At 42.6% G+C, this 27,855-nt stretch overlaps 2 protein-coding genes, 1 long non-coding RNA gene and 1 pseudogene across 4 annotated transcripts in view; 1 reads left to right on the top strand and 3 right to left on the bottom strand.

Moving 5' to 3' along the window:
* The window catches only part of HHIPL2 (HHIP like 2), a 41,660-nt gene extending 18,024 nt beyond the window's left edge, over window positions 1-23,636 (top strand). The window contains exons 6-9 of the mRNA XM_077157915.1: window positions 15,536-15,681; window positions 19,403-19,484; window positions 22,164-22,246; window positions 23,002-23,636. Coding sequence (XP_077014030.1) covers window positions 15,536-15,681; window positions 19,403-19,484; window positions 22,164-22,246; window positions 23,002-23,375 — 685 coding nt within the window. The 3' untranslated portion in view covers window positions 23,376-23,636. The remainder of the gene's footprint in view (window positions 1-15,535; window positions 15,682-19,402; window positions 19,485-22,163; window positions 22,247-23,001) is intronic.
* The window catches only part of LOC143681141 (uncharacterized), a 51,560-nt gene extending 23,720 nt beyond the window's left edge, over window positions 1-27,840 (bottom strand). Inside the window, exons 1-2 of the long non-coding RNA XR_013174388.1 lie at window positions 27,376-27,840; window positions 7,402-7,551 (exon numbers count right to left, since the gene is read on the bottom strand). This is a non-coding gene — a long non-coding RNA (uncharacterized LOC143681141). The remainder of the gene's footprint in view (window positions 1-7,401; window positions 7,552-27,375) is intronic.
* Window positions 97-7,387, bottom strand: LOC143681134 (U3 small nucleolar RNA-associated protein 14 homolog A-like). Its single transcript, XM_077157914.1, is given in 5 exon segments — window positions 97-2,867; window positions 2,869-3,601; window positions 3,604-3,773; window positions 3,775-4,106; window positions 4,108-7,387. Coding segments are annotated over 5 exon segments (2,433 nt in total). The 5' UTR covers window positions 4,441-7,387; the 3' UTR covers window positions 97-2,002.
* On the bottom strand, window positions 7,595-27,380 carry LOC143681136 (ezrin pseudogene; annotated as a pseudogene). The gene is made up of 3 exons (XR_013174384.1): window positions 25,876-27,380; window positions 14,882-14,975; window positions 7,595-10,190 (listed from the first exon to the last, which is right to left on the bottom strand). The product of XR_013174384.1 is annotated as an ezrin pseudogene (transcript).
* Window positions 27,841-27,855: the final 15 nt, after the last annotated feature.

Raw genomic sequence — 27,855 nt, 5'->3', positions numbered from 1 at the left:
TGTCTAGTTTGTTGGCATATAGTTGCTCATAGAATCCTCTTGTTTTTTATTTCTTCAGGGTCTGTGGTAACGCACCCCTTCTATTTCTGATTTTGTTTTACTGATTCTTTCTATTGTTCTTTTGTTCTCCCATTCATTTATCTCTGCTGTAATCTTTGTTATTTATCTTCTTCTATTTGCTTTTGGGTTAGTTTGATGTTCTTTCTCATGTTCCTCCAGATTTGCTGTTAAGTCCTCGATTTTTGCTCTTTCTTGTTTTTTAATATAGGCATTTAAGGCAATAAATGTCCCTCTCAGCACAGCCTTTGCTGCATCCCATAAGTTCTGATAAGTTTTATTCTCATTTCCATTCATCTCCAGATACCTGCTAATTTCTCTAGCAATTTCTTCTTTGACCCACAGGTTGTTTAAGAGTGTGTAATTTAATCTCCATATATTTGTGAATGTTCTCATTCTTTGGGGGTTATTGAGGAACAGCTTCATCCCACTGTGATCAAAGAACATGCTCCAATATTTTTAAATTTATAAAGACCTGTTTTGTGCCCCAACATATGATGCATCCTGGAGAATATTCCATGAACATTAGAGAAGAATGTTTAATCTTGTGCTTTGGGGTGCAGTGACCTATATATGTCTGTTTGGTCTAACTCATTTATCAAGTTACTTACCTTCTCTTTCCTTGTTGATTTTCTGTCTGGTTGTTCTATCTATAAAGGAGAGTGGTGTATTGAAGTATCCTACTATTATTGTTGAAACATATATTGCTTCTTTCAGTTTTGCCAATGTCTGTCTCATGTAGTTTGGAACTCCTTGATTGGAAGTGTAAACATTTATGATTGTTATATCTTCTTGGTGAATTGACCCTTTAATTAGTATATAGTGTTCTTCTTTGTCTCTTATGATGTCTTTACATTTAGAGTCTATTTTGTCTGATATTAGTGTAATTATTCCTGCTTTCTTTTGTTTACAACTTGTGTGGAAGATCTTTTTCCATATTTTCACTTTCAATCTATTTGTATCCTTGTGTCTAAGATGAGTCTCTTGAAGGCAGTATATAGCTGGATTGTGTTTCTTAATCCATTCTGCCAATCTGTATCTTTTAATTGGTAGGTTTAGTCCATTAACATTCAAAGTTATTACTGAAAAGGCGTTTCTTGATTCTACCATCTTATCTTCCCCCCACCCCAGGGATTCTTTCCATTTATTTCTTGCTCTCCAAAGAAAGGCAAATTCCTCATAACTGAGAAGCCCATAGGTTCTGCAATGTAGCCAAATCATGCTTGAATGATCTATACCTTGAATCAGTGGTAAGGAGTTGGCCCTGAATTAGGAAGGAAAGAGAACAGAGCTTTACTGCTGAAAGATCTATCTTATCTGTAAAGTAAGGATAAAACCTGTCTTGTTATGAAAACACAGCCAGAAAGTGCTAGCTATTCTAGACAGCAACCTGTGCAAGCAGTGAGGCTGCCACACCCACACAAAAGGGATAGTGGCCAGACTCATGGGGATAGAACCCAGGTATGGAACCATCCTGTTCTCATGATTGGGACCAGGCTCGAATCCAATTACATAGTTTCTGCATCCAGATTTTAGTTTGGGAAGTTAAGAATACAGTCTTGTCACTATTCCTGAATCTTGAAATCACTGGCAGTTATTTACAATGGACCATATCTGATGTAATGTATTTAAGCTCAGACTAGGGCAAATTCCCTCCACTTTAAGATCAACGACCTAATTCTGGGTGAGGAAATGAGATTCTCTGACAACTGCAAATGGAGAAGAGTGTCAAAAGGTGTCTGACTTGAAGAAAAAGATTCAGCTGGGAGAAAATGCAGAATATACTCCCAGTTAAGTACATTAAAAAAAAAGCCTTTATTTTTAAAATGAATATTAACCATAGTGTGCTAAGCCAGTTTTCAAATTGTTCCTGTAGTTCAGAGTAAAACTGGGCCAAATAAGTAGTAGTCAGGGCTCCCGGTCCTGGGCACCAAGGTGGCACTTCTCAGCAACTCAATTGATTAAGTTTTTCTTCAGCTGGTTTTTTGTGACGGATGGAGAGTTGTTTTGGGTTCCTCTGTATGACAGAAAGGTCTGACCTTGAGGAAGACCAGTAGCCCACATCCTCTGCTTTTATGGGCTTAATGGTACTGCCTGGCTTGGTGACAACCTTGGGAGTGGTCAGCTTTTGGAAAGCCCTCTGTGTATTCCATGTAGATCCTATAGGAGTCTGGATGGTCCTTTCAAATTGCTGATGGTGGGTGAATGGGTATGGAAGCACACGCACCTGATGAGCGGCTGCATGGATATTGCGCTTTTCATTGATAATTACATTTGGCAAATTCTTGTCTTTTCTTGGAGGACCATCAGGAGTTTTAATGAGAAACCGTTGTCTTTTCTTGGCACTGGGCTTTAGGCCTGTGCCACCCCACTCGCCCCAGCCAGGCAGTGTTAAGTCCATGTCCTTTGGCTTACTCACCTCCACAGCTTCCCTCTTTACTTTCAAGAAGTCCCTAATGACATCATCCCCAGAAAAAGCTTCCTTTATCATCTGCTTTTGGTCTGCCTCCTCTTTATCTTCCAATTCCTTTACTGCTGTGGGAACTGCCAAAGACTTCACGGAAGGAGACTTTGTGGTCAGGAGGTTCTGTAGATCAGTCACTTGCTCCTTCTTTTTCTTTTCCTTAGGGACATCAGGCTGATTATTTGCGATCCTCTTAGATGGCTGCCCTTCTAACACAGGTCTGGGAAGCTCCTTATTTTGAAAATACCCTTCTTTGTCCAGCTCTTCTAGCTCCTCCAGAGTCTGTACTCTCTCTGGCCTCTGTAGCAACAGGGGTTCTTCCTCTTCCTGGACAGTCTCCTCTCTGAACTAGGTGAACAGTCCCTGCTGAGCTCACTTTTGGCTTCTTAGACTGGTGGTTTTCCTTGTTGAGTTTCTGAGTTAGTACCCTTAATTCAGATAGCACCTCCTGGCTGCTAGAATCTTTCATCTCTTGAATACCAAGCAGCTCAGGATCCTGGTTGAGCTCAGACCTTTTCCTAAAGGCTCGCCTTTCTGCAAATTCTTTCAACAGAGTTTCTTCTGCCACTGGTCTTTCTTCTCCCTCACTTTCAGAATCCTCATAGTCTACAGGCTCTGGCAGTTGTTCAGGGTCTTTCTGGATTTCAGCCGCTTTTGCATCACTGGTCCAACTTCTCAGCATCCAAGGATTTGGTCCATCTGTATTCACTTGTACTTCATTCACTACATCAGAGACAAGGAGCATGTCCTCTTCTTCACCACCTCCCTCCTCTTCCTCATTCTCAGATGCGACTTGGAGTTTCTGTGTCAGTTCTTTGTTCTTGGCCAATTGTTCCTGCATAGCTTGGCGAGCCTCCAGGTCATATTTTGCCACAATTGCCTTCGACTTGGCCCATTTCCCACTGTTCTGGTGCTTAAGACTCATTCGCTCCATCATTCTGGCCTTTTCGATTTTCTCCAGTTCTTCTAATGCTGCAGTACGATCAACCTTGCATAGTTTCTCAAACTCTTTTAGGGCTTTCTTGGCTTTTCTTTTCTTCAGAACTTTGTGATACTTTTTGCTTTTGATTTTCTTCTCCGAGCCTTAGCCTCATAGTAGGACTGCAGGGCCCGGGCCCTCTGAAGTTCTGCTCGGCGCATCTTAGCCTCTTCCAGGCTCATGGCTTTGAGAGATGCCTTTTCCACCGGAGTCAGTAATGGGTCTGTCACTGGCTGCTTGTTCTTATGGAGGATGTTAAAAATTTCCTGCTCCAGGAGTTCTTGCCTCCCAGCCACTGAGCACGTGTTCAATGGGAGCAAAGGCTGACTGCTCCTTCTTCAGGGGAAAAACCAGCTGCTCTGCTTTCCAGTTCTTCAGAACAAAAGGATCCCATTTGGACAAGGCTTGTGAGGTTTTATTGAATGCCACTTCTCTGTGGATCAGCTCGACCCCTTCCTTATTAAGAGGTAACTCCACAGTCTTTTTTGATTTGACTCTATTCAGATGCTTTTTCACAGCAGCCAAGGAGGATGAAGTTTTAATGGGCTCAAGCAGATCTGAAAGGACCAGCTTTTCTCCTGTTCCTTCAGAACTGACATTGAACTCTTGATACCTTCAGACAAGCCTCTGATCGTTCAGCCAATTTCTGCCTGTTCTTTCCATCAAGCAAACTGATTGCTTCCAGAAGCTTTTGATGCTTTCTTTCTCCATCAATTTCCCCCTCATCTTCACTGGCACTCAAAGGGTAGTCTTTTGACAAATCCGCTAGTTCTAATTGTTGGCTTGAAGCCAGGAGGCTCTCTGCAGCCCTTCTTGCACTCATCTCAGCAGCCCACTTCTCCCATCTTATCTTTTTAATTTTATTTGTCAGAGCTATATATTCTTTTTTCCTCTTTCTCTTTGTATTATTTAAACTACCCTTAGTGGTACTCTTTTCCATGCCATCCTCCAGACCTCCCTCTCCTGTTTTTTTTTCCCAGCAGCAGAACTCCTTTTGGTATTTCTTGTAGGGTCGGTCTCTTGTTGACAAATTGCTTCAGGAGTTATTTGTCTGTGAAAGCTTTAATCTCTCCTTCAATTTTAAAGGGCAGTTTGGCTAGGTACAGAATTCTTGGCTGGTAGTCTTTCTCTTTTAGGATCTTGAATATATCATACCACTGCCTTCTCGCCTCCAGGGTGCTAGTTGAGTAGTCTGAACTCAGTCTTATTTGATTTCCCTTATTATGTAGTAGATTGTTTTTCTCTTACTGCTTTCAGGATTTTCTGCTTCTCTTCAACATTTGACAGACTGATTAGTATGTGCCTTGGGGAAGGCCTATTTGGTTTTATTCTGTTTGGAGTTCTTTGGGTTTCTCTGACTTGTATATTTATGTCCTTTATTAGGGTTGGGGAGGTTTCCCCCATTGTATCCTCAACTACTCTTCCTAGCCCTTTACTCCTCTCTCCTCTTTCTGGAACAGCAATGGTTCTTATATTTGTGCCTTTTGTTTTTCTATCATTTTCCTGAGATCCAATTCAAATTTTTCCCATCTTTTTTTGCCATTTGCTGTTTTGAGTCTTTGAAGTCAATGATCTGGTCCTCTATATCACTTATTGTTTCTTCTATTTCTGCAAATCTGCTGTTGTGTGTCTCTAGTATGTTTTTTATTTGGTCAACAGTTTTTAATCTCTGTGATTTCCACTATTTTTCTATTTATTCTTTCAAATTCCTCTTTGGGCTCTTCCACTGTCTTCTTGTTCTCCTTTATGTCATTTGCTATCCCACTTATTAAGTAGAGGTGTGTGAACAATTTTGATTAGTTATTCCAACATCTGTGTCTCCTCTGGTGTTTTAGTTTGGTCATTAGGCAGAGCTATGTCTATGTGCATTGTGATATGCTTAGTGATTTCTGCTGTCTTCATTGCAAGCAGATATCTTGATTTACTTTGGGAGTTGAATTCTTTCAGTAGTCTGAGGTCTTATGTTTGCGGGATGGTTGTACAGCAGTGGACAGGGCACAGCGTGAAGCACTCAGTGTGGTGATTTGTTTCAGGGCAGGTAAAGGTGCAGGTTGGGGATGTTACGCTGATGCTTGTGAACTTGGGCACCCAGCGGCCAGGGCAGATATAGCTGTGCAGGTGGTCTGGGGGGCATAACCCTGGTGTGTGCTGGTCTAAGGCATGGTACCCTTTGTGCGCATGCGTAGAGCTGTGGCAGCAGGTCAGCACTACGCATTTGTGGATTGGGGGCAGATGTGACCTGGCTGCGCAGGTCAGCACTTTCTTAGAGCTTGGAAGTGAGGCTAATGGCTTCGTACATGGGCAGTTCTAGGACTGCCACAAAGTGTGATTCCCAGAGCTGAATGATGTGATTGGGGGCCTGTGTGCATGCATGCCTGGGCCTGGGAGTGCTGTAAACAGATGCGCTGAGCTCAGGGAGGGCAGGATGAGGCTGTGTGACACTATGGGTGGGGGTTGTGGGGGTAGCCTAGGTATGGGGGTTAGTGCCCGCAACCTTTAAGTGCTGGCAGCAGCCTGCAGGGAACAGGGAGGGGGAGGTAGTGCTCAGGAGGGATGCAGGAGAGGTAGGCTGGGCTGCTCTTGGGGTGGGGTGTGGGGCAGGTACGTGCACTGGGAGCTGGTGGGGTGGGGACATCTGGAGCGTGGGGAATCGGAGTGGGTGATGGGGTTCAGGTGTGTGGGGTGAGTCGCCGGTCATGGGGCTGCACTGGTGAGGGCAGTGCACCTGAGGAACACGGCCTGGCTTACCTCATAGTCCTGGGCTCCCATCCGTGCCCTCCCGTGGGCTCCACCGCTCCCCACCTCCACGCCAGGCTCCAGCTCTCTGCCTCTCAGTTCCTCGGCCTCTGCAAGCAGGGCTGCCCCATGTGACACAGAAGGCTCTCCCAGCTCAGCCACACTCCCAAACTGCTGACTCAGTCACCCTCCTGTCCCTTCTTTAACTTTTCCATGGAGCAGGGCTAATCTCAACTGCTCTAGTTGGCCATCGTCCCAGAAGCCCTGACTTCTTTTTTTAAATTGAGTATATCTTATGATAGATATTATCTCCTTTGTTTGCCTGTAATTCTTTACTTTGTTAGTGTAGTAATTATTTCATGATTTATAGTAAACATCTTAAGGTTATCACAGTTTATCTTCAAGTGGTATTATATTAGTTATCTATTGCTACCAAACAGATTATCCCAAACTTGTGTGGATTAAAACAGCACACATTTGTTATCTCACAATTTCTGTGGATCAGTTGGTCCTCTGCTCTTCGGTCTTTCATGAAGTTAATGTCAAGGTGTCAACCAGTCTAGAGTCTCATTTCAAGGCTGTCTGACTTCAAGTTCATTTATGTGGCTGTTTGTAGAATTCATTCCTTCAGGGTTTCTGGGCCTACGGCCTCAGTCCCTGGCTGGCTGTTGGCTGGAGCTTGCCCTCTGTTTCCTGCCACATGGCTTCCCTAACATGGCAACTTGCTTCATCAAAACCAGCAAGGGAGAGAGTCTGACAACAGGATGGAAGCCACAGTCTTCTGTGGCCTAATCATGGAAACGATCCCATCACCTTTGCCATATTCTGTGGGTCAGAGGCTAGTGCACAATCAAAGGGAAGGACTGCGCAAGGGCGTGAATCTCAAAAGACAGAAGAGGATGAAGGGAGAGGGAAAATGTGATGTGATGTGGGTCCACGAGCCAAGGAATGAGGACAGCATGCCAAAGCTGGAAAAGGCAAGGAAACGGCTTCTTCCCTAGAGCCTCCGGAGGACATGCAACCCTGCCGACACCTTGACTTTGGCCTACTGAAACCCATTTTGGAATTCTGGCCTCCAGAACTGTAGGAGAATAAATGTGTGTTGTTTTAAGCCACAAAGTTGTGGTAATATAACAGCAGTAAGAAAGTAATACAGTTATCATACTGAGTTCTCGTCTATCCTTTTATAGATGCATATTCACTTTGATATAGTTTTTCTTCTTCTTGAAGAACTTCCTCTAATATATCTTTTATTTTGGTCTGCTGGTGATAAATTCTGTCAGCTTTTTCATGTCTGAAACAGTCTTTATTTTGCCTTCATTTAAAAAAATATGCAATTCTTTTATTAACTTGGAAAAGGTAACAAAATATACAGAACAAAACTTTCCTTTTTTTAAACTAATGTTGCAAGCCCATATTATCACATAGATAAATGCTATACCCTACAGCTGATGACTTAGGTGGGGTCCGACAACATAGTCCTCTAAGTGTGAAGCATCCAGGAGTGTCCTCCTCTACTATTTGTCCCAAATGATCACTGCGGGGCTTTTTTACGGAACTGAGTGAAGGGGGAAAGGAAACCAGTGTGTGTAAGAAAGTTTTCAAGCTAATTCTCAAAATAGTTTTTACCTCTCAAAAATACAACTATCCAAAGATGGATCCTTCATAGAAATCAGGAATCAATTTGCACTAATTTCAAAAATAAAGAGGAGTATGGTACAGAATATAAGCTACCATGTGGTTTTCTTTAATTATACTGAATCTTTTATCACACATGGCAGCATGAGGTTTGTTATTCAGACTTTACAGACATCTTTCCTTAATTCAGATCAATCCTGCTCCAAGCATATATCAGGAAGTGATTCAAAAATAATGGTAGAAATCAGGCCTGTTTGGCACTATGGTACAATTGGGGAAAATGAACCAGGGGAGCTTCCACCAGCTCCCAATTCCAGAACATTCCTCTGAAATATCTACTCTCTTTTTAAAGAAACTGGAACATGATGAGGGGGTTTCTACTCATCTCCTGAAAAAAATACTTACTTGCAGTGCCTGGCCATGGTGGGCAGTGTCGCCTCCCCACAGTCCAGCCTCCCCACCCCACAGCCTCACAGACCTTCACACTGGCCGGTTCTCTGCTTCGTGTTGCCCTGCATATCCACCTCCGTGTCTTGCACTTGTCACGTTTTCCCTGTGGATGACGTCATCGTGGGGCCTCTTGTTCTCATCTCTGGTCTGGGACAGCTCGCTGGGCAGGGTCATCAGCTGCCCCTGCATGCGCTCATTCTTCGCGGCCTCAGTGATGCGCTTCTCATTGTGGTGGTCCAGAATGCCCTCGCTGGAGAGCTCGGTGCTCTATCCTGTGTACTCCGGCTCCTCTTGGTGCACGTGGAAATTGACAGGCTCCTGTATGGGTGATGGCTGCGCAGTCATCACCAGGTGCACCTCCTCCTCGGTCTTCATCAGGTCACCCTGGGTTTCGGTGGCCCTGTGCTGTCACTCTTCAACTCATCCTCCTTGAGACTCTTCCAAAAGGACAGTCTTGGCAGCGTACTCTGCAAACTGTGCAGATGGCTGCTCCTGGCTCTATCTGATCTACAGCCTGTCTCTCCAGCTCTTCCTTGGCTCGCAGTGCGGCAACACGGTCAGCTTCCAAGCACTGGGCCTCCTCCTGGGCATGCTTCCTCGCCTCCTCCAGCTGCTGGGCTCTCTGAATCTGATCTAAGAGTTCTTTCTCTACTTTCTTAGTTCTTTTTTTTGTTCGCAGTCTTGACATCTTGGCATTAGCTCCTCCTCCTCTCGCATCATCTGCTCCTTTTCCCTCTTAAAATGTCTCTCCCTTTATTTTCAGTTTCCAGCTGTTGTTGCTCCAGTTGCTTTATTGCGCTTCTCCTCCCTGGCCTGGGCCTTTGTCTGCTGCAAACTGATGGTGCCAGGCTTCCAGCGGTGCATGTGCAGCTCATGCTTTGCCACGCACAGCTGCAGGGTCTGCTTGTGCATTCTCAGACTTGGGGCACAGAACACAAAGTCAGGTGCCTTCTTGTTGATGGGCTTGATGATAAATTTTATGTCACTGAAGGAGATGTTTCTGATTTCACTCCAAGAGAAGCCATTCTTTGCAGTCAATTATCTATCATCTTTCTTATAAATATTTAGCCCAAGAGCATCAACTCCAAGCCAAAGGTCTGTTCATTTCTTATTTTTTATTTCAAAATAGTTCATTACATACATTTCCAGGTCCTGTGCAATCTTCAGATTGCACCTTTGAGCATCCCATGGTGCTCAGGTGCTGTACCTGCAACCAGTCCTCCTACTGGTCTCTGGTGAGCTTGTGCTGGTCCATCACGCTCTGCAGAATCAAGCATTTGCTGCTGAGGTACCCAGACGGGTATATTTCTTCTTTATAGATGCCAAACTTGGCCTGCACAGCATAGGACCCAAGGAGCGCTGTGGTCTCAGGGGGCCAGTAAATCTCATCACTGAGAATTCCTTCCTTCACTTAGAGGAAGAAAAGCTTCTGCCTGATGTCTTGGATGAGCTCCTCAGACACATCTTCAGGGGAGAACTTAGTCCAGAACTTGAACTGGAGGAAGTTCTCTTTTCTGACCTTCCTGGGTAGATACCTTTTTATCAAGTTTCAGCCAGGTAGGAAATCCTTTATTATCCATATACTGGAGTCCAAAGAACCACACTTCCCAAAGACCAGTGGTCTTAACCACCTGATTAAAAAGCTGTTTTCCAATAGTATTTGGCTGGATGGCAAACTCCAGCTCTGCATCCATGGTGGTAACTCATACATTGATTGGTTTTGGCATTTTTGGTTCCTGGTGTGTTTTCCTTAATCCTCTGGAAACTCAGCTCCATGGTAACGGCCAAGGTGATTGTTCCAATCCATGGCATCTGCCAAGTGGTCCGCTGCATTCTCACTACTGTTGGTGTGTCTGTGGTGTTTGCCTTCATTTTTGAAAGATGTTTTCACTGGATATAGAATCTATAAAGATGTTGCCTCACTATCCTCCACCTTGCATCATTTTCAGTGAGAAATCTGCTGTCATCCTTATATTTTTTTCCTCCATACATAATGTGTCATTTTTTCCTCTGGCTGCTTTTAAACTTTTCTATCATTGATTTTGTACAATTTTATTATGAAGTGTCTTGTATTTTTCTTCATATTTCTTGTGCTTGAAATTTGTTGCACCTCTTGGACTTGTGAGTCTATCATTTTCAACAAATTTGGACATTTTTTGGCTGTTATTTCTTCAAAAATTTTTTTTATATTACCCACCCTCTATTTCTGTACTTTGGAGTCTCCAATTATGTGTATATTAGGTCCCATCCACTACACACACCACACATATCACTGGTTAACATAGAGCCAGTGATTCTTAATTGCGGCCTATGCATCACAATCACCTGAGTTTGGGTATCTCTGGGCTCAAAAACCTTTTCAGGAGATTCTGATGAGTATCCCTGGTTTACCCAAATTCTCATTTTCTTCTAAAAACCTGCTTTTTTTTCTGGTATGGGCAGACTCCAGGAATTGAACCTGGGACTCCAGCTCGGCAGGCGAGAATTCTTGCCACTGAACCACCATTGCACAACCCTAAAAACCTGCTTTTATTTCAGATAAATGATAGATATGAAGTATATCCCTGTTACTATAGAGACATAATGAATAATAATAACAGCTAGTACCTTTTGAGCTCTTACTATGTGCTAGGCATTATGTATATTATCTGATTTACTCTTCACCCTCTCCTATGGTAAGTTCTATTACGGTTTTCCATTCTATAAATGAGAAAACCAAAGTTTAGTGATGTTGATCAACTAGCTAAAGATGACAGAATAAAATTAAGACCAGTCTTTTGTTGTGATACAACCTTACAGGACACGGAACTCCTTTTTTTAAATTATTTTTTTATGGAGAAATCTTCACACACATACATTCCATACATGGTGTACAATGAATGGCTCACAATATCATCACATGTATTTTCGTCACCATGATCACTTTTTTTTAGACCATTTGCATCACTCCAGAAAGAGAAATACAAAGAAAAAAGAAAAAAATGTATACATAACATGCCCCTTACCTCTCCCTCTCACTGACCACTAGTATTATCATCTACCCAATTTATTTTACCCTTTGTCCCTCCCTATTACTTATTTATTTTTTATCCATATTTTTTTTACTCATCTGTCCATACCCTGGATAAAAGGAGCTTCAGACAAAAGGTTTTCACAATCACACAGTCACATTGTAAATGTTATATCTTTATACAATCATTTTCCAGAAACAAGGCTACTGGAACACAGCTCAAGTGTTTTAGGTGCTTTCCTCCACCCACTCCAATATGCCATAAATTAAAAAGGAAAATCTATATAATACATAAGAATAAGCTCCAGGATAACCTCTCAACTGTGTTTGAAATCTCTCAGCCATTGACACTTTATTTTGTCTCATTTCTCTCTTCCCCCTTTTGGTCAAGAAGGTTTTCTCAATCCCTTGATACTGAGCCCCAGCTTATCCTGGGATTTCTGTTCCATGTTGCCAGGGAGGTTTATGCCCCTGGGGTCATGTGCCACATAGGAGGGCGGGCAGTGCCGAACTCTTTTTTTTTTTTTAATTTTTTATTTTATTTTTTTTTACTTTTTTTCATATTTATTAAGCTCTTAGAAAACACAAGTGGGTGTTACATTAACTATATTTTGCAACACCATCTTCAGTCAAGTTCTTACTTTAAAAGTTAGAGAGGTACTTCTAACTTTATGGCAGTGCATAGTTTCATCACATTGAGAGGCCTTAGAAATCAGTCCACATAGGATGTTGCTTGTATTAGTCAGGGTTCTCTAGGGAAACAGAAATGACAGGAGATATCTATAAATATGAGATTTATAAAGATGCCTCATACAAATGTGGAAATGGAAGAGTCCAAAATCCGTAGGGCAGGCTGTGAAGCTGGCAGCTCCAGTGAAGGTTCTGCATGAATGCCACAGGAGAGGCTCACTCGCTGAAGAAGCAGTAAAAATTCTCTCTTCACCCTTAAAATTCTCCAACTGATCGGAACACACCCAGCTGATGGGATTATTCATTTGCAGGAGATGCGCCCTCAGTTGATTGTAGATGTAGTCAGCCACAGCTGCAATCAACTGATTGATGATTTAATAAATCAACCTTCTGGTTATCAACCAGTCATGAAATATCCTTGCAGCAATGGTCAGGCCAGTGCTTGCCTGACAGTCAACTGGGCATCATCACCTGGCCAAGCTGACATCAGAACCTAGCCATCACAGTCCAAACCTTGTCAGTTTGGCAGTTATATACATCATCTTGAAGCATGTTTAATTTCTAAATAGAACACAATAATAGACATATGTTTCGCCTAACGGTACTAAATTGTCTTACAACCAGAAATGCACTAAATCTCTCCAGAATAGGGGCAAATCCTTAGGTAACATTCACTTTTGAATTTGCTTTCCTATAACTTAAATACTATAACATGAACAATATAAGTAAGTCATATAATAAAAGGAAAACAAGATATAGGCTTTATGTACAAATATAAATATACTCATAACAAAACAGGAAGGAAATATTCATACCATTCCACTAATTAATCCCTAATAGCCTGTTTTCAAAGCTTGCTGTTTGCTTCTCCACAATCAAGCACACAAATGCCCTTCTCAGCCTTGGTTCCTTATATGAGAAATGGAATCTACCTCACTGGACTATCATGGATATAATTAGCTAAACAATCTCCATCAGGGCTGAGCACATCATAAATGTTGCTTTATTTACTGATTAAATTTGTTATTGACAGATGAGTAAAAAACATGAATTAATAATAAATAATATTAGGAAGAAAAAACATTCAAATAGAGTAGATTGGAATACTAGTGAACAATGAAAGGAAACAGTAAGGGGTATAGAAAAAAATAGGGGGAACAAAGGTTAAAATCTATTGAGTAGATGGAAATACTAGAGGTCAATGACAGGGAGGGGTAAGGGGTATGATATGCGTGAATTTTTTCTTTTTTCTTTTTATTTCTTTTTCTGGAGTGATGCAAATGTTCTAAAAAATGATCATGGTGATGAATATACTACTATGTGATGATATTGTGAGCCATTGATTGTACATCATACACAGAGTGTTTGTATGTTAAGAATGCTCATGTTTGTGTGTTGTTTTGGTTTGATAATACAAAATACATTTTTTAAAAATGGGCAAAAGACATGAACAGACACTTCTCAGAAGAAGAAATACAATTGGCTAAAAGGCACATGAAAGATGCTCGACTTCACTAGCTACTAGGGAAATGCAAATCAAAACCACAACGAGATGTTATCTAACACCACTAGAATGACCATTATCAAAAAATCAGAAAACAACAAATGCTGGAGAGGATGTGGAGAAAGAGGCACACTTATCCACTTTTGGTGGGAATGTAAAACAGTACGACTGCTCTGGAAGGCAGTTAGGTGGTTCCTCAGGAAGCTTAAGTATAGAATTGCTATATGCTCCAGCAATCCCATTACTAGGTATATATTCAGAGGACCTGAGGGCAAGGACACAATTGGACATTTGCACACCAATGTTTATAGCAGCACTATTTATGATTGCCAAGAGACAGAAACAGCCCAAATATCCAACAACAGATGAGTGGCTAAACAAGTTGTGGTATATATATATACACACACAATGGAATATTACACAGCTGTAAGACAGAATAAAGTCATGAAGCATGTAACAATGTTTTTGAACCTTGAGGACATTATGCTGAGTGAGATTAGCCAGAAACAAAAGTACAATACTGCATGGTCTCACTGATATGAACTATCATTAATGAGTGAACTTGGAGAATTTATTCTTATGCATTATATAGATATCCCCTTTTTAGTTTATGGTGTTTTAGAGTGGCTAGAGGGAAGTACCCAAAACTGTAGAGCTGTGTTCCAGTAGCATATTTCTTGAAGATGATTGTATGATATAGCTTTTGCAATGGGACTGTGTGATTGTGAAAAAAAAAAGTCAATTCTAGCATTAAAAACTACAGCCAAAAAAAAAAAAAAAAAGAATACAGCAATCAGTTTTCCTAAAAACAAATGAACACAGAGAAGCAAGTACTAGAGAAAACAAGGAGACGTGATATACCTATTCACTATTGGTAGGGAAACTGAGAAGAGCAGCCCCTTGGAGGGCTGTGTGGTGGTTCCACAGGAGGCTAGGGGTGGGGTTGCCATATGATCCTGCAACCCTGTTGTTAGGTATATACCTGGAGAAACTCAGTGTAAGGACATGATGGACACTCACACACTGGTGTTTATGATGTCAGTGTCCATGATTCACAATGAACGGAGGTGGCCTAAGGGTTCAAATGACTAAGGAATGGAAGGGGGAACTATGGTATATACATACAATGAACTACTGAGCAGCCACAAGAAGGAATGAAGCTGTGAGTCATACAACTAGCTGAATGAAACTTCTTCTAGTTTGCTAGCTACTGGAATGTGACATACTAGAACAGAACAGCTTTTAAAAGGGTGAATTTATTAAGTTGCAAATTTACAATTCTAAAGCTATGAAAATGTCCAAATTAAAGCAAGGATATAGAAATGTCCAATCTAAGGCATCCAGGGAAAATACCTTAGTTTAAGAAGGCCGATGATGTTCAGGGTTTCTCTCTCTGCTGGAAAGGTACATGGCGAACATGGCGATGCCTGCTAGCTTTCTCTCCCGGCTTCTTGTTTTTGTTTTTTTTTTTTATAGTTTTTTTTTTATTAATTAAAAAAAGAATTAACAAAACAATTAGAAATCATTCCATTCTACATGTACAATCAGTAATTCTTAATAACATCACATAGTTGCATATTCATCATTTCTTAGTACATTTGCATCGATTTAGAAAAAGAAATAAAAAGACAACTGAATAAGAATTAAAACATTAATAGAAAGAAAAAAAAAAAAACCCTATACCTCACATGCAGCTTCATTCAGTGTTTTAACATAATTGCATTACAATTGGGTATTATTGTGCTGTCCATTTCTGAGTTTTTATATCCAGTCCCGTTATACAGTTCCGAACTCTTTTTATAATAGAGAATGGGCATCCCCACTTAGGGCAAGTAGGTGATTGAACTATCTCTGAAGTAGCTTTTTGGTTTGGGGGAAGACTAGTTATTGCCTTCTTTATGGGAGACATAGTCCTAGAATTCAAGGATTCCCTGACTCTAGGAGAAAAAGTATCCTGTGGTGTGGAAATCTGGATTCCTAAAATATAAGGTTTTATTTTTCATCTAGTCGACTTATGGCTTTACAGGAAGATAGAAAAACCAAGAAATGGAAGAAACAGGACATTTGCCTAGGCAGCACTGAGGCCTGTGCTTTCCCAGGGATGATCAGCATCTACAGCAAGTTCATCATCTCTTTTGCTGAAGATGAAGCAGGTAACAGACACAGGGTTATCTGAGTTCTGCTTTCAGGAACTGAGATAATAACAGGCACTGAGTGAATTTATTCTATTGTTGTTATTGAAATGCTATAACTACCGTATCTACTGTTATCACTATCCTGTAGTTATCTTTTATAATGTAGTAGACACTGTTCTAAGTTCCTTATATTTTTCATCTTTATTTACTAATCACAGTACCCCCCACCCCCACCCCAGCAATGTGAATATGATGCGTCTTTTGCCAATGAGGAAACAATCTGATAGGCCAGTCTACTCTTTCGGGGTTGAACTGCACACCCCATGGAGGGCAGATCAAGGTCTCCACCTGGGTCTTCTCAGTCCTTTGACTATTGTGTCAGGGTTCTCTAGAGACACAGAGCCAACAGGATATGTCTGTAGAGATGAGGTTTAGAAAAGTATCTCATGCAACCGTGGGAATGGCGAGTCCAAAATCCACAGGGCAGGCTGTGAAGCTGGTGGCTCTGATGAAAGGTCTGGATGAACTCTGCAGGAGAGGCTCATTGGCTGAAGAAGCAGTCAAAGAGTCTCTCTTCTTCTTTAAAAGCCTTCAACTGACCATGGGTGGGGTCAGACTGAATGAGCAATATATGTTCATCTTTCCAGTGTTGGCTGGGAGGGGTCACCTCTGGTGTGCAGCTCGTTGCTGGGTCAGCCTTCCTTCTGACCCTGCCAAGACTTTGTGAGGCAACTGATAGAAGTGAACAAGGGTGAATTTCTTTCTTGAGAGGTTGAGTAAAGGTAGGAAGCTACCCAATGAACAGGATAGACACATGTTTAATGCACCAGTAAGGCCAGGCCTGTGTGCATGTACACATAATGACAGAGAGAGTGAAAGAGAGGAGAGGGAGAGAGGCATACTTCTAACAAATTTCCCAAACTTTTGTAATCAGCCAATTCATTTTTAATTTCAGCTTTTCATAATAGCTTATGTTAGATAAAATTTTATCTAAGTGATTACAGGGCCCATGATATTTTCAGTATTTGGTACAGGATATAGTCATGCTTGGAGGCAAGAAAAAGAATAAAGTGATCTCTCAGGGTTCCTTCCAGAACAAGGCTTCTCTATTTCTTTTAAACCAGATTGTAGATTTTCTAAGTACTTAGTTTCTTTCTCTTCTGAGCCATGGGGTGGATGCACAAAGACCTTTACTTTGGGTAGCTATAAACAGAGTCTGTCAGCTCCTGGACTCTTTCCTTTTAGCTAGCATATGAATAGATAGTTGAGATGACCATTTCATGGGATTAGAGGATATTTTGGAAAATTTAGTCATTTTGAATAGAAAAAAGTCTGTGAGAGTTCCAAATTGGAAGTCCAAACATATAAAAAAGGAGAAAAAACACAGATTGGCAGAATCATGCTCAGTGGAAAGTGGATGACATGAAAGCTGGAGCCTCCTGCAGGGTGGAGACCCTCAGAGGCAGGAGACCCCCATGGGAGGCTTGTCCCCTGTCCCCTGGGCCCTGGACTGCCGTCTACTTTGACTTGCCCCTTTTCAAATGAACGTAGGAACCCTGGCTTTGGTGGTTTGTTTTGTTGTGACTTTAGACTCTTTCAGGAGAAAACAGGCAGTTTTTGAACATTAATCAGTACATCTAGCAAACAGAATTAAGCGTCCTTGGCTGAATTTTATGGAACGGACTTGCCAGGTTGTTCACAAACCAGATTTAGCTCAAGGGCGGCCCTAAAGCCAGTGAGTGTGTTCATGAGGCAAATTATTTTCTTCCAGAGTTGCTTACTTTTGTGTTTTTGCGTAAACTGATTCAGTTTCTCAACTTGTAGACATTTTTAGATCTGAGCATTATTTCATAAATTTTTAACAGTCATGGGCTAAAGGTAAAAGGGTCTTTTTAATTGAACCATTTTGCTTCCCTCTGCCCCAACTATCACTGTAGTTTATTTACTGAGTTCTTATAGCTGATAGTTGGTGTGAATAAACAACTTCTGCATTAGTAACTGGTGTGGAGCAGCCCACTGTTGAGTTGAATGAATGAGATTTCTGACTGTCACTGAAGTACACTCCCAAGAGGGCTGCCCAAAGTAACATTGCTTGCAGTAAAGTCACACTGCATGTATTTGCTTTAAAAAAACATTTTTTTTTGGGTGGGTGTTCATGCATGGGGAATCATGGCAAGAAAGCATTCTACCACTGCATACATTTGTTTTACACGGCACATTATTACTGGTTGGGTTTTTTCCCCCTAAAAATACATAGTTTTAAATGCCAATTAGATACTACAGATGAATTTACCTCAAACATTCTGGTTTCCCCTAAAAATGCAATGGAAAATCTATGACATGCTTAAAACATATAGTCAATATGTAGGGAATATGCAGGATTCCTGGGTTTTAAATTCTTCTTTAGACCAGGAAGGTCTTTGTGTGATTTGGGGACCCCACTCACGGGAGACTTGTGCACAAGGGGACCCTTGGCAGATGCTTCATTTACATAATGGAGAATCACCTCTCACTGAGCCTGGGGTTTCCAATCAGGGGCACACTGCTCTAGGGTAGGGTGTCTCCTAACTCCTTTGACCCCCTGATAGGGGAAGATTATACATATAGTTTGCCACCACCCAAAATCATCTTTTAGGCAGATTTGACACAGGGTATGGTGCTCTATAAAGACCATGAAGCTTGCAGTCAGCACAAGACAAACACTGGTCACTACTCTCTGCAAATTCGAGAATCCTCTAGGCTTTGCAAGTTTGCAATGTAATGGCTGTTTTCTTCCATAAAATGGAGAGTTGTGGAGGGCACATAACAGTGAGACGATTCAATTCAATACAATTATACAAACACTGTGCGAGATTTACCTGGATGTGTAAGACATAACACCAGTCCTACAGGAGTAGAGATAAGAAGGTAATAGTAACTACTGAGTACTTATTGAACACTTTCTAATCTAATACCTAGCAATTGTGAGGTATTATTATCCCCATTTTACAAATAAATATCTTGGGGGTTATGCAGGTTAATAGGTTGCCTGAGATGACACAGCTAGAGATTGGTGGCACCAGAATTTTAATCCAGATTTGCCTAACTCTGAAGCTGGGGCTCATAAACCCAGTACCCACAGATACTGCAGAACAAGGTGGAATGTGGAACTTTCTCTGAGAAAGGAAGAGCATTCTCTAGACATTGAACAGAAGTAAATGGGAGGAACCAGGGACTCTTGCTATTTCTCCTGAAATGAAGGAGAGAGTGGGTAGAAGTGATTTTTGTGGGATGTGAAGAGGACAGGAAGGAGAGGCTGAAAAGGGGGGAGGGAAACAAGGAAATGAGGAATCCAAGGACTTAAGGTGAAAACAAGGAAAAGAATGAAACTGAGGGAAACTAAAGGACTAAAGTAGGGAGAGAGATAAAGTGAATAATAAGTGGTCTTCAGCCTGTTTATTCCTATTTCCAAGGTTTCCCAGAGAATCTTTATAGAGAAAAGACATGGGGAAGGAAACAGAGATTCAGAGATAAGGAAGAAGTCCGCTTACTTCAATGTGCCACACTTGGAGCTGGGCTCTGGGGGTTTGAAGATGGTTTTTCCCCTCAAGGAGCTCGCAGTCCGGTGAAGGCCGGGTGCCAACCAGGATCCCAGGATTCTGTTACTGGGGCCATAACCTCATTTTTTATTATTTACTGTAAATTCAGCTCTGTGTTCAGTCCTGTCTGATGTCCTGCCTCCCTGTCCCTGTCTCCTTAGGGGAGCTGTACTTTCTGGCCACCTCATACCCCAGTGCTTATATGCCACATGGATCTATTTACAAATTTGCCGACCCTTCAAGGTGAGAGCTGGTCTCATTTTCTTCATGGGTGCTGCTTTGTCAGTCCTTATCCTCCACGGCAGGTAATAAAATCAATCTTCCCAAGATTTGGAGAAGTTTATCAATGAAGCAAATTCATGCTTCAGATGAAAAGCAGTTTTCACAAACATAAAACAAAGTGTCTAAAGGAACTATGGGATATTTGGGAAATGGCCTCTTTGCGGTTAGAAATAAGGGTCTTGAGCTTTTCTGGGATGACTAGTCTAGGTCTGTGGCTCCTGTTTTCTTTTTTTTTATATGCTTCTGGAAAAGTCTGTTTTGGATCATCTGACAACTGGTTTACACCTCTGACCACCTGGGTAAGCATTACTGTCCTATCCCTCGGGCTTGGCTAAGGTCTCAGAGTCTTTGGCAAATATCTTAAATGTCAGAGTTCTCAGCATCTCCACTGTGGCAATATTTGTTCACTTGGTAGACTCTCTGCTGTTTACTTCTCCTTATTTGTCCACCTCTCTCAAAGGCTAACCAGCCTCCAACCATCCAGGCAGAAGCCACAACACAGCTCCCCACTTTTGGGGTCACTGGGTCTTAAGTCAGTCTGTCTGCCCCAGGGTGGGGTGGTAAAATACATCTTTCTGAGGAACCTGAGAAGGGCACCGGATTTATCTCAGGATCCTTGCCCCAGATTGCCGTGAATTAGTTTGTAGATAGATCTGCAGAGGAAAACTTCCCATGGGCTTACCTAACCCACGTCTGGGTTGGTGTTCAGTAGACTTTAGGCAAGTAGGTCCAGTCACTGGTCAGAGACCAGGGGCCAGGCCCAGCTCAGCTTCCATTTGGCAATAGGACTTTTGGTTTATATGTTCTCAGAAGTTCCTGGAAGAGACACAGGCCCTGACCAAGGCTCCCTGAGGCATGGGTGCCCGGGGCATTCTGCTGATAGCCAAGAGCACAGATTGCCCTGGGTGTGAATTCTGGGCTGCATCTGGGCCAGCACATAGTCAGTCCCCTGTGCCTGGGATGGAACAGACCCAGTGTCTTGTGCTGCAGGGGGTAGATAATGCCTGGGCCAGGGATTTTCCTACTCTTTATACTGGTAGTTCCTGAGGGAATCCATTTTTCTTCCCTTTGACAGTTTTCTGATTTGGTTGGGGGATCATTTTAACTCTCCTTTATGTCTGGAACAGCCATGAGAGGCCATACATTAAGCAACTATAAAACCTTTTCCACATGGAAAAAATCCTTACTTATTCTCCCTTTTCTCAAGTTGACATTTATTGAGTAATGATTGTGACCCAGGTCTTGTGCTATGCATTTTGCATGCAGGATCTCATTTAATGCTGAAGAAATCCCATGAGGCAGGTTAACATCCTCAATTTGTGGTACAGTTGCTGAAGCCTACACAAATAAATTTCTTGGTAAAGTGCAGCTAGTAAGAGGGGGGCCCAGGACAGGAACTCAGTTCTCTTTGTGGATCAAAGTCCTTTCAGCCTCACCCACTCTGTTCAGTTATACTTATATTGAATTATGTAGACTTTTTTTTTAAGCTTCTGTAGCAGTGGATCCAGATTTCTTTCTGCTTTCCTTATTCAACTTATTCAGCTTGTTTCTCCTCTAAATCCTAGAATTCTGCAGGGACACATGGCTTATTTATATATGATTTTCCTCTTCTATCCTTTCTTCCCATTTTCCTTGAGAGGTAGTTGAATATGATGGTGAAGAACATGGACCCTGAATCCTGGATTTCAGCTCTGCTGATGATAACCCATGAGATCTGGGATCTGTTTCCTAACCTTTGTGAGCCTCATTTCCCCACCTGAGGATAATGAAATGAGGATAGTGATAATACCTATCTTTCACAGGGTTGCTATGAGGATTCCCCGGGTTAACATTTGTATCTTATGTAGAATACTGCCTAAGCTCTTTATAAGTGCTCATTAAATAAAGTTCCTTTTTAAAAGCTGGGGTGAGAATGATGGCAGCAAGTGACAGAGTTGGAGTAAGGCAAAGAAGGTAGCGGGGACTGGTGTGAGGTCCCACCTCTGTCCTGGGCATGTATGGCAAGAGCATTCCCAAGCTTCAAAGTCCCTAATATTTCAGAAGTTGCACCCAGGGGAAGTTCCTGAGGGAACTTAAGAATTTGTGTGGCATTATCTAAGGGGCTGTGTCCCGAGCTCCTGGAGGGTTTTTCTCAATGGCTTCATTACCACCATCATCAGCAGCAGCAGAAGAACTGTCAGTGTCATCTTGTATGGAGCACTTATTACCTGCTGGGCACTCCTCCTTGTGTTTTTATCTCACTCTTTTATCAATCATTTACAGTGTTCCAGGCACACAGATCTCATTTAATCCTCACCACCTCCTTGTGAAGTGTTGGTATTATTTCTCCATTTTATAGATGCAGAAACTGAGGCTTAGCAAGGTTGACTTGCCCATGGTCATCAGGATCCCATCAATTCTGTCTGTGGCCCTAACCATGACCATAACACCATTACTATATGTTCCCCCAGGACTCACCTGAGGTGCCTCAGTGTCCTGCCCTTTTCCTCCATCTGAGCTTATGTTCTACTACATCTACCCCATTCCCATGGATAACTGAGGGATGAATCCAATTCTTCCAAATGTACGCGCTCTAGTGACCTTGATTTCCTGGTCACATCTTCAGAGCCTGTGTCCTCACCTTTTCTCTCTATGTTTTAGGCGAGCACCCCCTGGCAAGTGCAAATACAAACCAGTACCGGTGACAACCAAGAGTAAGCTGATCCAGTTCAGGCCCCGTGCCAGTGAGTCTGTCTTTCAGTCTTAGTTGGGTGTTGGCCTTGAGGCACAGGCATAGCGCCTTTGGCAAACACTCCAATCTCTCCCAGGGTGTGTGTGGGGGATCTTCAGTTCTTCCTTGGGGCTATTTTTCAGGCGAAGAGTGTTCCTTGTGACTCAGTCTATACAGGTTCTCAGCATGCCACAGCAAGTGAGAGTGACACCCGCTTCTCTTGTGACCTGTCATTCTCCATTCATCCATTCAATTGTTCATATATTCATTCATTTGGCAATGTTCATTTACTACTTAACTCTGCTGTAGGTGCTGTGCTAAGTCCTGAGGATATAGAGTTGGACTCTAAACTCACTGACTTGAAGGAATTCAGAGTCAAAAGGGGGATGGGGAGGAGGAAGTGTAGGAAAATAAAAAAACATAGTACTAAGATTGTGGTATAGAAGCATATATAAGGGACTGGGAGGGCCTCAAGAATGATGAATTCTTCTTGGGCTAGGGTGGGGAATCAGAAAAGAAAGGATGCTCCATTGGAATATATACATATTTAAATAAAGCTACTTTTTTTTTTTTTTAGCTGTGGTTAGGGTGAATATATATATATATATATATTTAGATTAAGGCCAATTAAGAGAATTCAAAATATTAATTTTAAAGAATTTATATGAAATAACCCTCATGCAGCCTACGTTGGTTTCCTTGGTGTGCTTCCTGTGTAGCTGTTTTCCAGGACTTATATTCCTTGTGAAATACATGTTTATTTTTCAGAGACAGTCTTGGACTTGCTCAAGGAGCAGTCAGAGAAAGCTGCTAGAAAGTTACCAAATGCAACCTTAGCTTCCAGCCAAGCCCGACTCTCCTCTCGGAAAGGCTCCTCCAAGAAGCTGGGCTCTGCCACAGGCAGAAAGAAAACACTGCGAGGGCCTGGTACAAAGAAGAAAGCCAGAGTTTGGCCCCTGGGCCCTCAGGGCAAGAGGATGAAGAGCCTGAAACGCCCCAGGAATAGGGTGGCTGCACCAGCACAGCGGCAACGGGCTGGCAGAAGTCTCCCTCGGTCTCTTCTGTCAAGAGGGTCGACCGAGGGGCATGAGAGAGGAGAACCCCCTCATCACGCAGAAGCTGATGCTGAATGGGGGCCTTAGAATTATGGGAAGTGGGGGCTGCAGGTAGAGAGGACTCCACACAAGGCGGGCATGGTTTTCCTTTCCACAGGAAGCTTGCTGTCTATGGGAATGAACGAATGCTGTGTGTGTGGGGTGCTTCTGTGGGAAGACCAAACCCCACATTGCGAGTGCTGGTGGCTAATCCTGCACGGTAGTCTACTTATGTGCTAGAATCCCACTTGATGTCCCTGTTTTGTTTTGTAAATGCCTACAACCTAAGATAATAAATCAACATTTGCTCAAAAGATGTATATCCTATGATCTCTTGGATGTTTGTCTGGCATTAGGAAATCTAGTGCGCCTCCCAAAAGTTTGCCTAAAAACCAGACTTCACTCTCATGCCTCATCCCAGGTCTAGGCAGCCTGACAATGACCGGCTTCTGTGGAAGTCCCTGTGACGTGGCCATATTCTTTGTCCTAGTCTGAAGCTCACAGAGTGAATAAGGATGGTTCACTTCCATACCTTCAGGTGGGTACTATTCTGCATTGGCAAATACCATAATAGACATAACTGTACCTTATTTGAGTTTCTATTATATGCCAAGGACATAAACATTATCTTGAGACTTCAAAACAACCTTGCTTTTTAAGTGCTGCTGTATTAGCCCTAGACCACAACAGTGAGGGAACAGGGAATAGCTTAGCTGGATTTGAACCAACGGAACCAATGCCCACTTGCAATCTCCCAGGCTTCCTTGAAGGCCCTTAGGGAAAGGTTTGCAGCTTTTGAGCCACTTAGGCAATTAGCATATAACGGCCAGATTTCTGAGGAATAAAAGAACAGACAGAAAAGGATCCCTGTCTTCAGGAAGCTTTTCACATCTTGCCAAACATCCAGAACAGTGTAGGTAATTGTCATGGGCAGGTTCACATGTCAACGTGGCCAAGTTGTGGTACCTATTTGGTTGGCCAAGGGCTGGCCTGTCTGTTGCAATGATGACATTTCATAGAATTAAATCATGATCACATCAGCTGCATCTACAGCTGATTCCATTTGTAATCAACCAACCAAAGGGGAGTGTCTTCTGCAATGAGTGATGCTTAATCTAATCATGGGAAGCCTTTTAAGGAGGATTCAGAAGAGACAGGCTCTATTCCTGCTTCGGCTGGCGAGCCTCTCCTGTGGAGTTCATCCAGACCCTCCATCGGAGTCGTTGGCTTCAAAGCCTGCCCTGTGGATTTTGGATCTGCATTCCCGCAGTCAAGTGAGACACTTATAAATTTTATATTTGTGAGTGTTCCCTGTTGATTCTGTTTCTCTAGAGAACCCTAATACAGTAATTCAGTTTAAGAAAAAGAAAAGCACCAACTCTCAGGATTGTTAGGAATTTTTAGAAGTCAAATGGGGTTGGACACACTCTATGCAGATTTTTAGACTTCCAAAGATGCAGAATCCATCTTTTTTTCATTAACAATCTCCATTTGCAGGGTATTTTCTTATCTAACCCAAATCCATCAAAACTTTCCTTCATTCTTTTTCTCTTGTTCTGTCTTTAGGAAAGATGCAGAACACTGGTCATCATTTTCTGAAGATTGTTTTTAGATCATCTTATTTTCTTCCTTGACCTTTTTTCATTTTTTTTTTCTTTACCCTTGCCTACATTTGTAGCTCTCTTGAACATACTCCAGACTAGAACTGAATTTCAGGGTCTAACCAATCCTGATATTTAGCTCGTTCTTAGATGGAACATCCACCTAATGGTAGAAGGGATCAAACCCTGGTTTATTTTGCTGAAAGATGGCTGAAAATCCTTCAGTTCAGGGAAACTGGATCCCCAAACTCTGGACCAGATATTTGAGCTCACTTTGCCTCATTTTCCCCACATGACATTTTTTCAAAGACTGTGGCAAAAAGTAGAGTCTGGCCTAGAAAGTAACTAAGGATGGCTTGAAGCCCTCAAGACAGGCTCCCTCCTAAATTCATCTACCAAGATAAAGGATCACATCCACCAAATTCAAGGCATTCTCAATACAGATTTTTTTAATAGGATAGTGGGTCTGGACAAGGGAACTGAAGAGGCACCCCCAAAATGTCGGGTAGAGGCAGAGCATTCCCTTCTGACAAAGTGGCTTAATTTTCTTGAATTTAAAAATTCTAGTGGCTAGTGCTGCTGGTGAGCTTTAATGGAAAGGGTTAGGATGTTAGAAAGCAATCCCTAGGCATAGAAAAGTTAAAATGTATTTAGCTTTCTTGGAGCCCAGGGTATGGGAAAGTTCAGAAAGTTGAAACATACACACAAATATTTGCATGCTCTTTTTTTTTAGAGACCAGCTAGAGGAGGGGGAATGGAGAGAAAGGACAAGTACTGATGATGGCTGGAGGGTGATGGGACAAGACTGCTTCAAAGACATTTATCTTTTTCTTACTGATTGTTCCCTTAATGGCCAAGTAACATAGAGTAAGTAGAACTGGTACTACGGTATTCAAGGATTTGAAATGGCTTTGCAAAAAGGCATATGGTGTGGGTGAAGCGCTGACCTGTAAGCTATAATGATGATATTTTTCTTGCCGTAGTGGGGTCTATTTTCTCAAGGCACTCTGAACACTTCCCCTCTGTAGCATTCCTAGGAGCAGATGTCTGGTACCATACAAAGAGAAAATGACCAACAAAAGTATTTTGTGTTTTTCCACAGTGAAAATTTTGGAAGCCAAAATAAGAGTGATGTCTTACAGTTACATCACTCCCAAAGCTAACTCAATTTCAAAACTACATACTGGGTGTGCCTGTCTGAATCTATTATATATCCCAGAAAAGCCATGTTTTAATCCTGACCCAATCTTGTGGGGGCAGCCCTTTCTTTTCATCCTGGTTCAGTACTGTAGGTATGAAACTTTTGATTATCTCCATGGCAATGTGACACACCCAATTGTGGGTGTGACCTTTTGATTAGATGGAGACGTGACTCTGCCCGTTCAGGGTGGGTCTTGTTTTGTTTACTGGAGTCCTTTAAAAGAGGAAACATTTTCGAGAGAGCTCAGAGCAAATGCAGATGCTTGGAAGGCAGTTGCTTCGGAGCTGACAGGGAGAGAGGACACAGATGCTGATGCCTGGAGAACAGAGAAACGGATGTCTGGAGATGCTTGGAGCCCAGCAGATGTAGCCATGTGGTTTCCCATGAGATGCTACACAAGCCAGAACCTGGCGAGAGGCAAGGGAAGCCAAGAGGTGAAAGCCAGCCTCAGAGAAGCAAAGTGAGGAACCCCCACAGGGACAGAGGCTGAAAGCATTGGAGCCCAGGAGTAAGGGATCAGCAGATGCCAGCACGTGCCTTCCCAGCTGACAGAGGTGTTCAGAAGAGCCATCAGCCTTTTGTAAGTGATGGTAACCTCCGGTTGGTGCCTTAATTTGGACTTTCACTTCTTTAAATTTATAAACTTGAAACTTATTAGATTTCCTTTGTAAAAGCCATCCCACTTCTGGTATATCGCATTTTGACAGCTTAACAAACTAATACACTGGGGTTTTAAATTGTGTGGGGAAGACCTTTAATTTCATCTCAACAAATAGCATACTTGTTGCCCAGGAGACAGGACTGGCTCTGGGGAGGTCAAGAAATGAAAGGATGCTCTCTGCCCATGACAGCTGAGAAAACAAAACAAAATGGAGTTGCTGTGGCTAATAGATTTAAAACGGAACTGCGAGGCCACTTAGGAGGTTGCTCCTATGCACTCTTAACAGAAATCACAAGCTGTCAAGGTATGCAAAACCCAAAGCAACAGTTCTGAGGACACCTGGATGCCAGGAACAGCTAAACGAACTTGAAGGAGGTTTGGAAAGCCTCAAATATCCACCAATCATAATTTCTTACAAACAACTTATATACGCCTTTTCTTTAAAAACCCCTGCTTGAAAGCCCAAGATGGACACAGTTTGGATTGCTACCTCAATCTGCGCTCCTAGAATTGCAAGTCTAAGACCCCAAAATAGACGCTTTTGCGTCGCAGCTCAGCCTGTAAATTCTTGGTGGCCCAGCTCACCTGGTCAAGAATGGAACTGCAGCTGGCAGGACTCAGGCTCCCCAAACCCGTGCACCACGCAGCAGAACGGAGCAAGGGCCGCAAATCTAACTGGAAGTTTTCTAATAGGCACGTTAAAAATGATAAAAAGAAATAGGTAAAACTAACAGTAAATAGATATATTACTCAATCCAATAATTCCCCAAAGGGTGCCATTTCAACAAGTGCTTGGACGTTACTAACGGCCTCCTGCATCCCGTCCTGGCACTGGGTTCTCTGGGCTCGCGTGCGCCCCGCTTCCAGCCTCGGCACTAGTTCCGAACTGTCACCAGAACCAAACGCAGTCTGACACAAGCGGGGGTCCGGCACTCCGGCCGGGGCTGGACGGCGGCTGCGGGGCGTGAGGGGCGTGAGAAAGGCCGCAAGCAGTGGCGTGCCCAGAGCCCGGGGGTCCAAGGGCCCGGCCGCTCCCCTCCCTCCCACGGGGGCGGGGCGCCGGCG

Source organism: Tamandua tetradactyla, chromosome 4, assembly GCF_023851605.1.
Source record: "Tamandua tetradactyla isolate mTamTet1 chromosome 4, mTamTet1.pri, whole genome shotgun sequence".
In the NCBI taxonomy this organism is placed as follows: domain Eukaryota; kingdom Metazoa; phylum Chordata; class Mammalia; order Pilosa; family Myrmecophagidae; genus Tamandua; species Tamandua tetradactyla.
Note: the sequence above shows the minus strand (reverse complement) of the source record. Positions and strands in the feature narration are given on the sequence as shown.